Source organism: Manihot esculenta, chromosome 4, assembly GCF_001659605.2.
Source record: "Manihot esculenta cultivar AM560-2 chromosome 4, M.esculenta_v8, whole genome shotgun sequence".
In the NCBI taxonomy this organism is placed as follows: Eukaryota; Viridiplantae; Streptophyta; class Magnoliopsida; order Malpighiales; family Euphorbiaceae; genus Manihot; species Manihot esculenta.
Window position 1 is genome coordinate 2,827,879 of NC_035164.2, and position 12,089 is coordinate 2,839,967.

Sequence of the window (12,089 nt, forward strand, 5' to 3'; positions counted from 1 at the left end):
ACATGGCCCAGGTCCAGGATCTAAAACATCAGAGATTATCAAATGCATTCGTACGCTATGGAAGGCGTATTGGTTATGGCGACGAAAGAACTGATGTTCATATTGGCCAAGTCTGATCGTATTATCCAAGCGCATGCCCGAGTAAAGTGAATAATAAAGATAATAATAAAAAACAATTTTATATAACCAAGAAACTAAATGGCAATTAAAATGTGATTTCTCTTATTTGGGTAGTTTACTTGCGGATGTTGAAGTCTTTGTACATCAATGATGTCTCTTTAAATCATGTTAGAAAGCTTGCAATTAGAGGGCCCGTCTTTAAGTTAAGACGGCTATTTCTTTGACAAGCTTGAATATATGGAGTTTATTTTCCTCTGATGGATTTGTCTAGTAAAAAAAACAATTAAAATGTAAAAATAATAATAAAAAAAAATTTTAAAACATATAAACAGCAACCAGTTGTCATTAGTAATGCCAAATTTGAAAACTTGATCATCGAGAATGTACTAAAGCACATGCCTAGGCTATCAAAACATCAAGTTAAGAGCTAGCGAGCCTCAAGTGTGCCTGGATCAGGCCTTTAATGACTATGCTCCTACATCATGAACCATCTGGAGCTGAGGTGAAATGATGGAGAGCAACATTAAACCAAGTTGTAATGTCTAGTTCCTTTAAACCTCAAACCAAATAACATCCAAGTTCCAAGCACTAGGCGATATGCATGTGAATAAACCCACTGCAAAGATAACAAAAGAATTCCCAGGGAGTATAAATCTAAATTTGTTGCATATATAGGATTATGTAATACTTTATTCTACAATGCCAGCCATAGACCAGGAAAGGAAAATTTATGCATTATGCCTTCCTATGCTCTTATAATGCCTGTCAAGCTGTGGGCGTGTGCATGAGAGAGAGAGAGAGAGAAAAAGAGGGTTGCGGTTGATTGGAGGGGCATCCCTACAATCAAGTAACAGAAGCAAAATTAAAGCCCTTCAACATCAGACTTTGTGCTTGGCCAAAAATTGATTTCAAAGGAACACCTAATGTCAAGTGCCATAGCCCTGCCCCCTGTATCAATGATTTCGAGCAAATAATAAATATTCAATGTTCAATATTTGAGACCCAATTGTAAAAGACAACAATAAAAACAAACTTGCAAAGTCGTACACTTGGGAAATATCTTATTCTTTCTATAATTAACTGTAACTGAATCTATGGGACATTTACAAAAACTATTTGCTCTCGTCATTAAAAAGAACGACCCCCCCCCCCCCAAAAAAAAAAAAAAAAGAAAAAAAAAAGATGGATACTTGTCTTATGAACTGGGGGCTTCTCTTTAACTGACCAATGGTTTAATCCAATTTTCAGAATTAAATGACTATCTGCTGTACAATTTACCAGAACTGCACATAGATCTTTGTTGAGATGAGATTGTCTGCTAGTAACAATCCAGATAGAACAAAGTAAACCGCATAAAATTTAGGGGGCGTTTACGAGGCCTGCATCTCACCAATCGCACAAAATAATCTTCAGCTGTCAACACAACTTTAAGAGGAGAGTTTTTCCCAGCAACATCACTCCCAATGTACTGCCTCATCTGAGACTTCCATGTCACAGGAACCAAATGTTGATCATCTTTTTCTTCTATCACTCAATCATCCCAGAAGATTTGTCCAGGAAAAAAAATTCAAAGGTAGTATTCCCAGCAGAAAAAGGGAAAGGGCACTTCACTACTCTGAGTCTGAGTCGATGGAAAGATACAACCGCTGTCTTACAGAACGTTTTTGGCGAGGGAATGTGAAAGGGCTATCAGATCTTGGCCGACTTGCCTTCTCAGATCTACCATCATTCATCTCAAGTAGCAAAGAAGCTGTAGGAGCAGGGATTATTAGAACTATAAAATAACTACACAAAAAAGTTAGCATAGATGTACTGTCGCATAAAACTACTTGCTAGACTGATAACAGAAATTCCATAACTAAAAGCAGAAACATGGAGTCTAAAACTGCAATTACTAAAGGGACATACCAGTGTCGGCCAAAGACTCCATTGCACCTTCTCTCGATGGAATATGCTGCCTCGAGTTCAGTCCATTTTCAGGAACTGAATCACAGCGACCAGTGGCACCACCACCACCAAGACTCAGAGAGATCCAATCCTCTGTACGGACACCATTTGACACATCAGCTTGATCCCTCAAATCAGAATGCCCTGACGCATTTGAAGGTCTAGTTGGAAGAAAGATTTGAAGAGAAGGATCTTCACCACCAAATTGTAAGGGGTTATCAACCAAGCCATCATTTATGTCAGCATCAGATCTACCAACAGAAGAATCTGGCACAAAACTAGCAGGTCCAATAACAGTATCTGGAGCCAGTGTGTAACCATTCATTGACATGGGACAGTTGATAGGACCATGCTGCAAATCCAAGGCACTTGATACATCTGAATTAAATAATTGGAACCCTGGGCCAGCTTGGCTTCCAGGTGGCAGCCAGAGGGGCATACCAAATTCATCATCATTAGAATTTAGAAAGCCCAAACCACTCCCCACTGTAGGATCTTCAGGATAGGGATTTGCAATTGCAGGAGGGGGCATTGGATAAGCAGCCCCACCATCAGCAGTTTGATCATTCTTGTAAACAGCAACAGGTGCCATCAATATATCATTATCATCATCAGAATCACTAAGAACAATAACTTCTGCATCCACCACTGGTGCAGAAATGTTTCTATCAGCGAATCCATATGCTGAATCTACATTTAGAGTCAACGAATCAAGTTCAATCCCATTGCTTGTGAAATCAAAATTTCCACCGCCATCCTGATTTACACTTAGATCTTCACCATCTCGACCACTACCTGTGGCACTACTGCTCATAGGAATAACTTTCTGTTCATGGTTTTCAAACTTATCTAGCAATCTACTACCAGAAGAGGACGTATTCACATCCTCAGGTTTGCTGACTTCCCAAAAACCGTTGCAGTTCTTCCTAATTCCAAGTTTCAAACCAATACCATTATGTCCATCTGAAGGTCCTTCCTGCTTGATCAGCTTTTCCATTTCCAATTTTGTTTTGACATCTCCCCCAATAGGTTCACACAGAGAACCATCAGGATAGTGCCATTGTGCAAGTTCACCAACATCTCTACGATCAGCTTCAGTTTTGGTTTTCACACGCCAAGAACCATCTGGCTTCACCTCAATATCGGTTATATCTTCGCCACAGTTCCACATCTGGCACCACCAAAGTAAATGATATTTTGCATGCAAGAATTCATCCAATTTACAGATGTAAAAATCAGGAAGCACTACCTTAGAAGTGATACGATTGAAATATGGATCAATGATTAGATTCTCTAACGAGTAGTTCTTGAGACAAATGGGGCACTGCCACTGCAAATTATCCAATTATCCAATGCTCAGTCGAACACACAAAACAGCTATAATAGAAACCCCCAAAAAATGAGATAATGATTAACTTGCCTTCCTAGAACGCTGGTTCATTTCTACAAAAACTTCAAGATCGAAACAGCCCATGTGAGCACAAGGTTTAAATCTTCCAGCAACCTTCATTCTCGTACCACTCATCTGCACGAGTTAACAATGAAATCAATATCTAAAACAATCCCTGACTTTCCATAATAATTGTAGAAACTCAATGTCCAAAAACATCCTCATATTCTTCCAAGTTCCACTCAAAGTTCACTCCACAGATGAAATGGAGGAGGCAAGTCAATCATTTGAAACAGAAATACAATAAATTACAAGAAAAAATTTTAATATTGAACAGTTTTCACATGTTCAAATTTCAAAGTCTCAACAGAGAAATTTTACGTAGTTTTGTATCAGTGTCACCTGGAGGCCACAAATTGAAATCACGAGAATAGCTGATTCACAATCCATGGCAAAGGCTGAACCCCACCCCTCTGAAAAAAAGAAGGGGAATCGCTGGATTTGCTTTAATTGTTGGATTTGTTGAGTAAGTACTGCACTTTATTCTTGTTGATTTATATCTTTCTCTAATTGTTTGATTTGTTGGGCAGTTGATGAATTGAGGAATTTTCTTATTGGTTTGTAACTGTTCCTGTTGGTTTTGTTCTCGTGTGAAGTAGATCATGCGATTATTGATTTTGTTATAGAACTGGCCAGACAGAGGCGGAAGTTGTTCTTATTCTTGTTGATTTTATTCTAGCTGATATTGTTGGATTTGGAGAGTGAGATAGAAGGAAGTCTAATGTCCTTTCACCCAACACTAAAGAAATCAGATGAACAGACATAAAAATTTTGATAGAAGCAGAAGTTAGGGATTAAATAGTTCAATTTTCAAAAAGCAGGAACCCTGTGTTAATCATGGTGAAATCTAGAGACTAAATATCAAATTGCCCTTATTAGAGGAGAATGGCTGCACTACAAATAGTTATCTCCCACAATGTGAGAGATGATATTTGACTGTGTATAATTCAAATATATGCTATGACACTTCTTTCTCTGAAAATTTTATACTCATTGCAAGAATCATCTAAACACACCCAATATCCAGGAAAATTAGGAGCAAATGTCAGTTGTGATGAATATTATAAGGGCTATATTATCACTCAATACAGAAAGAAACATATTTCAAGGATATTTAGAGCTTGAGTACCAATTTTCATAGAACTTATTTGACATTTTATCGACATAAACATATTGCAAAACTAGACACTCGCATGGAAGCATGTAATCACAATACAAAATAGTTAAGGTGTAACTTACAGGACAGCGGAGACTAACAGCAAAAGAATCTGCAACAACTTCCAGGTCACTGTCACTATCAGCATTATCAGCTGCTCCACCACCAACACAACGACAAACTCGGGCAAGTGCATCTTCAAAATGTTCACCATCAGACTCCTTTGGAATCAAGTTAAGTATCTACACAGCAAAACAGAATTGAACACTAATTCTAAGAGTACACTGGATCTAAGGAAAGCATGTAGATTATCAAGTTAAGTATCTACACAGCAAAACAGGATTGCACACTGATACTTGAGAGTACACTGGATCTAAGGAAAAACATGTAATTGTAGATTACTTTCCCCTTTAGCAGATCCTATTCAACTGAGAATATTCAAACCAGTAAAACAACACAAAGGGGATGAAAGGGTAGAGAGCAAGAGATGCAATTACCTGTTGAACAGTTCTTCGCTTCACAATTCTGACTCCTAAACAGAAGATACGAGCATCACATCCAGTTAATAATATCTTATTGATCCCGTCTTTTGTACATGGCGTGATCTAACAACAAGAAAGGTAGCAAATTAAGGTGACAAAAAAGAAAACAATTCATAACCCAAAAGGAAGTCCACTCACCCCCACCTCCTCCTCCCAGAAACAACAACAAAAAAAACTAGATAATAATTTTTGAATGTGAGAGAGATGTAACCAAGTGGGAAAAATACAACAGAAAGATAAAACACATACAAAAGGAAGGTATAAACAAATGTAAGTCAAAATTATGCAAAACAGAGAGATAAAGACTCACAATTGGACCATCATCACGACCATTAGCCCCCAATAGTTGTGAACCAGGTCTATTAATAGCTCGAACTGGCACACCTGCAGGTCACACGTAATTTTATAAATTGACAAGCAAACAGCAGTGTAATTTTAAAAACCAAAACAATGTATATGTATTTTCAATAATAGTATGCAATAATTGAACAGAACTGACATAATGCATGCATGTCATGTTCTATTGCAGCGAACCAAATTATACATTCATACTCTGATCCTTTCTTTCTAGATAAAAAGGGTATCAGAATATTTCTCAATCACAACAAGTAGGGAAAAAAAAGAAAGAAATATATAGATGACCACCATACCATTGACCTGTAGATCTGCATATTGTGGCCATTGCATCCTAAATGGAACCTTGTCATTTAAAAGCATACACCAAGCCTAAAAGGAAGCAGTATCACAACAACCATCAGTACATGACATGTATAATTGAATTGGATATAAATCACTTGTACGCTACACCAACCTGAATATCATATTCTTGTTTTGTCAATAAGTCCTTGTCAGCCCTTGTAAGATGAAATGTTTTCTCCACACTCTGCACTGGGCTTGGACTGGAAAGTCCAGCATAAAAGACATTAAACACAAGTGATGTCAATAATAAGCTCTGGCATAAATAATGACGACTCATTTACATTCTTCATTAAGGACAAAAAGGAGAAACAAAATGCCAACTCTAAATTCAGTGCTAACATTATGCACATATAAAGGTTAAACGCATGTCTAGTATGCATGTGAAATAAAAAAAAAAAGCTCCAAACATTTACATAGCAAGTATTATATGTTAAGAAACTCTGTTTGATCCGGCTTCTAAGGAAAACTGGGGAAAAATAAGTATGTTATCACCTTCTCGGAAGTCAAAAGAGGAACATGTATATGATGCACTCACCCATCAGCCGGAATATTTGTAGTAGCCAGCTTCACGGGATACAAAGGATGTGCAACAGTAACCCAAAAACTGTATATATGAAGGGACAAATCATTACATAAGATGCAACAGCAGCATCAATAATAGAGTAAAATGACAGCAATAAGACAAACCAAACCACAACATGAAACAAATAAGATTTAGGGATTAATGAAAAGAATTATCCTACACGAGATGCTGTGAAGAATACATGAGAATGAGCATCTGAGAATTTTTTTATCTTTGGCAATTTAGCTTTCACCCCACAAGATGGAGATAGCAAGAGAAAGGATAATCATATCTTTTTGGTTAGCACTTCCCAAATCTAAAGAACACAATAGTTCATACAGTATAAGATTTTTAAGCCAAAATCTATTATTCCTTCCCCATTGGTCTTGAAAATCAAGCTTCTTAATATTCCTCTTACAATCATAATCACATAACCTATTGACAATTTTACCCACTGCCCCTCACCTGCTCAAAACAACAATTGTTTTATCCTAACCCCTTGATAATAAGACAAGTATTAACTGTAAATCACTCTCATCTGCAATTGATTCCACTTGATTGGAAGTATCATTTTATTCCATCTCAAATATTCATATCCCTACAATCACTGACTGAACAATTCTACCTTCATGATCTATTAACATCAAAAGCTATGTATGTTGCCTCCTTCAGAGCCATAATGACATCATATTTTTATTAATATACCATGAAAATACAGTAGCATCTTCAGATCACTAAATTAAACACTTCTAGAATAGCATGCAGTTATAGTTTCCATTATTCTCCAGCAACTAAACATCAATACACTTAACATGTCCATAAAAACATTGTCGAAGTAATGAATCATTGTGATTGAGTAGCTTGAGGAACACAAAAGGCACATGAAAATATACAGTCAGATGTGAAATAAATAATCCCAAGAAAATTAATGTTTAAAGATGTATTATAGTGGCACATATGATACAACAAACAAATAATGTGAACTCTCTCCACTCAAAATTAGACAGAAGAAAGAGGGATTATGTGCCTTACATTCCAACCCATTCATAAAAACAATAAATACAACAGAAGGTAAGCATGGACAATACATACGGGTCAGCACGGCACAGACGACAGATCTCACAGTAAAACAAGTCAGGAACTTGCAGATTGCCCTCTATGGGCTTTTCAGGTATTATAACACAACCAATGTGTTGCCACACTCGACATCTGGGATCCTCACACTGCCAGTAGAATATGGCCAAAAAGTATGAGAAATTAGTTCATGGATTTATGTGCATGTATAGTGGAGAAAAGGGTAACAACTTCCACTCAAAATCAATCAAATTCCTATTCAATCTTAAACTTAAATATGGTAATTATTAAAAGAAATAAGAGTCATGTCATATACCTTAATCATTGACTCTGTCTCCAATGAACTTCCACATGGACAACGAACTTTTGTATCCAAGAGAAAGGAATCATCCATTTCTCCTTTAATAACTACTTTGCTGCTATCCAAGACACCCTGTCCCTTTGATGCTAAATCAGTGGCCCCAGAAACCTGCATTTTTCTTAAGACAATAACAGAAGATGCATGTCAATGGAGAGGAACAATAGTATTAGTTTGTAGCCACAAATCCAAGTAGCAAACAACGTAGTATGTTAAACATAAAAGACAAAAGACAAAATACAAAATACAATTAAAACAAGAGCGTCCAGAAATGGAGTTGCAAATCAAGCATGTAATGTTGAACCTGTAAATGTCATCCACCAGTTTGGCAACCTCCTCCTTTCCCACAGCACTTTTTTTTACTGACGTCTTTGGAACTGCAAATAAAATTGCTGATCATTTGAAATAATTACAGAATACAGGATATTACTTGACATATAACAGCATCAAATGAACTATAAAAACATTAAAAAGCCACTGGTACTAAAATCACAACATTCCAATTTGTCATGTATTTTATGCTTAAAAAACAGTTAAACTCATTATCCTGAACTAGATCCACATAACAACTTTTCATAGGTAGTACCACTAAAATTATGATCAGCATTTAAAACGTTAACAATGAAATAGCAACAGAAAAGAGCCCGGATGAAGGGGTTTATTGATTCATTGTTAATCTATATCTAATTATCTACAAATATAAATGGCTAATACTTTAATATTTAATATGTCCTTAAAATAAAATAGAAATACATTTACGCATAATAGGTCGAGGGGAGTATTTACCTTGCTCATCCGCAAGAACAGCTAATATTCTGTCAACAAGGTCCTACATTTTAAATTACAGCAAAATTATAGTTACAACGCAGTAAATGGGCCATATAAAGAAGAAGCACGTGTAATTCATGAAGTTTTTTTGTTCATGAATAATATGCAATAAAAAGAATCTTCAAGCACAGAACCATTATGGCAACAGGTAGGGTAGGGACTTCTGAAACAGGAGACAAGACATGACTCAAAACTATGCAATAGTAAAATGGTTAGGATCGTGAATTACAAAAAAAAGTAAAAGGGTATGAATCAGGCCATTATGCCAAGGTCAGCAAAATAGCAACATAAGGAATGTTGCAAGCACCTACCTGCTTCTTCCCCTGCTTCGAAAAACCTAACTGTGTTAGGACATCCTTGAGCTCTTTTATCCGAAAATATGCCAATTTATCCTACAAGGTGGGAAACGGATTTCACAATCTCTTCAAAAAAGAAAATATACTGGGGGCAAAAACATGACCATATCATTAAGCAAAACTGTGAAAAGAACACCACTTGACAAAAAAGACATCAGAATCGCGTGGTACCAACTAGTTCCGAAACAAATGATTGTGGAGTCAAGTGTTTTCCCATATTCAATAATTTGCCAAAGCTCCATAAAGACATTTCATATCAAATTCAAAAGGAGTATTGAAAATAATGCATGTTCCTAGCTTAGAGTGCTTTTCAAATTATGTTGAGAAATAGATGTATGGAATAAAGAGTAAAGTAGCAAATTGCCAATGCTATGTTCACAATCACCAAGAAAATTCTAAAAGGAGTAGCTGTATGATATCCCATTTTTAATTACTACCTAAACTATACAGTTCACACTGAATTATAAGATTTAGCTGCTAAAATTCAGAAATTCAGTTCTGTAGTAACTTTTGATATTTCTTTTTTGTTTTTGGTTTCTTAAGTTTGGCTCGGTTTTAAAGAAAACTATATCATATAACCGGAATCGATAATTACTGTGGTTTTTAACTTCTAATATAAAATGCTATGTTCTCTATCGCATAACTAAACCTAAATAAAAACCATCCCACTTTTTGATGCCCGATCCCACCATCTCCACCATTGCTTCCTCAATCAATCCTAACTCTCTACGTCTCTTTCAATTCCTGCAATTAGTCCACAATCAATTCCTCCAACTTTTTTCCCTCTCCACTCACCAATCAACACTCATACATATGCAATCTATCCCCACTCTATGAATGTTAGATGCACAGGCTCACCACAATTGTGTGTTTGTAGTTGAATGAGAGGACTAGAGTTATTATGATATTTTTGAGGAGCAAGGGAGAGGAAGGGAATGTCTCAGTAGTATTGAAAATAGGCTTCTAAAATGAAGAAGCATAACTCTTGAACAAAAATGGGAATCAGGATAGCATTTTCTTGGTCATCAAATCAATTCTGACTCATGAGAGAGAGAGAGAGAGAGAGATGGAGGAGGCATTAGCATCGTCCATAGGTCGTCCAAAACAAAGAAGAATTATCGAACAAAGAGGGACTTGGGTTTGCATTTTCTTGGTCATCAACTCCTATTCTGACTCTAATCCTGTACTATATTTTAATCCCCTCAAGGTGCAAATAACTCTCTCTCTTGTAATGGCATCAATTTCATGTTGATTGATGATTAATGAAATTGAGCATTGAGCATTGACTGTTGATAATGAAATTGTGTTGACCGTTTTCATCTGTGGACAAGTTTCATTGTAATGTCAAAACAAATGAACCAAATAGAATCAAATCAAACAAAACTAGGTTGGTTCGATTCAGTTCAATTTTTTACATTTCTTGAAATGAACAAAACCAAGTCAATCGATACTCATCTATAAGTAAGGAAGCTAACGGCAATTTATCGTGGTAGACTTTGGGTATGCCCATAATTTAAAACTAAAAATCTAAAATGAAAAATAAAAAGCTTCAATTGTACCATCACTAAGCTCAATCACAAGTCACAGCCAACAAATACTCACGTAACCATACATCCCAAGAGAATTGCTAACGCCAGTTGCAACTTCAAACCACTAAACAGTCAATGATGCCACTCAAGACTCGCGAAGCTAAATAAAAAAACACATACCAATAGCACTAATTGAATACCAGACTCTCGCTACCATATGCGAAACTAATTTGCGTGCTTGAGCAAACTAAACTGCTTCTAACGCTACCACAGCAAACAAACATGAAAAGCACACAACTAGGCGATAGAACAAAACAAAAATTTATCCAAACAAGTAAAAATACCTTGCAACTAGTAACCAAATCCATCTTTGACCTCCAAAAACTCGAAGCCCAAATTCGGTACCCAAATGAAATACTTTAAATTAAACCATCGATTACTCAATTAGCCAACCAAACCAGCACATGCACAGTCTCGAAACAGCGATCGATCTATTCAAAAATTTCCCGAACGAAAACTAATCAAACTAATCTCCAAACGAAAGGAGTTAAAGAGACATGACCGGAAAATCGCCAAACTGCAGAGCACTGTGAAAAACCATAGCCAATACAAACACTTACGCGTCGAATAGAAAGAATAGAAGAGAGAAATTGGTTAGGGTTAGCAGAGTCGTAAACGCCGACTGCTCTTCTCTTGTCTTCTCTTCTTTCTTCGTTTTGTTGGGCGTGGTGGTTTCGCTGCTAAAGCGTTTCTTTTATTTCTTTTTCTTCTATTTTGACCAAAGCAAAATCATGCTCCAATTACAAAAAGTACCCGGACCTATTGGCGATTATGAAATCCGGTTTATGAAACGACAACACGTCCGGGTTTGGTTTCAGTAACTTGCTTGTGTGCTTCGTGATGCACGGCCTTGCGTTCCGTTCATACGTTGTTCTTCTTTGCTCGCCTCGGGGGATTTCTCTTGACTCGAGTGTGATTTCTTTCGTCTCTTGCTGTCACTTTGAGCGGCTCTGCTTCCGCCACGTCAGCAACCAAACGAATTTTGAATCCTTGATTGGGTGGTGCACCCGTCTATCGGAGATGATCAGTGTGATCCACTGATCTACGCCATCTGATCGAACATATTTTGCTTGACTGTGTTTTTCTCTTAATGGATGGAAACACATACATATTTTTACTAAGCTGTATCATTTGAAATTAATTAATTAAACCCTAAATTAAAACTAAAACTTATTAAATATTTAAATTCATAAAATCATAATGATAAATATAAATAGTCTATTATTGTTGACTTTCCTTAAATTTAGCTAACTATTTTTTAATATTTTATAAAATATCAAAATTATTCTCAGCTGATATTATGAAAATTTAAATCATAGTCAATGATATTTAATGTGATTTGCAATTTGATTATATTCACAGTAGTTAAATTTTTTTTTAAAATAAAAAAAAAAAATGAGAAGATGTA

General features: G+C 36.2%; 1 protein-coding gene across 4 annotated transcripts; it reads right to left on the minus strand.

The window, feature by feature from the left end:
- Positions 1-1,091: 1,091 nt before the first annotated feature.
- On the minus strand, positions 1,092-11,559 carry LOC110613116 (E3 SUMO-protein ligase SIZ1). 4 transcript variants are annotated; one of them, XM_021754072.2, is made up of 17 exons: positions 11,242-11,559; positions 10,966-11,112; positions 9,048-9,128; positions 8,695-8,737; positions 8,213-8,300; positions 7,867-8,029; positions 7,569-7,699; positions 6,450-6,518; positions 6,027-6,114; positions 5,866-5,941; positions 5,526-5,599; positions 5,171-5,278; positions 4,757-4,915; positions 3,488-3,592; positions 3,317-3,397; positions 2,029-3,238; positions 1,092-1,870 (listed from the first exon to the last, which is right to left on the minus strand). In XM_021754072.2, the coding sequence occupies exons 2-17, from the start codon at positions 10,987-10,989 to the stop codon at positions 1,731-1,733; spliced, it is 2,640 nt and encodes an 879-aa protein (XP_021609764.1). In that variant the 5' UTR covers positions 10,990-11,112; positions 11,242-11,559; the 3' UTR covers positions 1,092-1,730. The 4 variants fall into 4 exon arrangements, with proteins under 4 accessions (XP_021609764.1, XP_021609763.1, XP_021609765.1 ...); XM_021754071.2 differs by having other exon boundaries at positions 10,966-11,559; XM_021754073.2 differs by having other exon boundaries at positions 8,213-8,285; positions 10,966-11,558.
- Between the last annotated feature and the right edge of the window lie 530 nt (positions 11,560-12,089).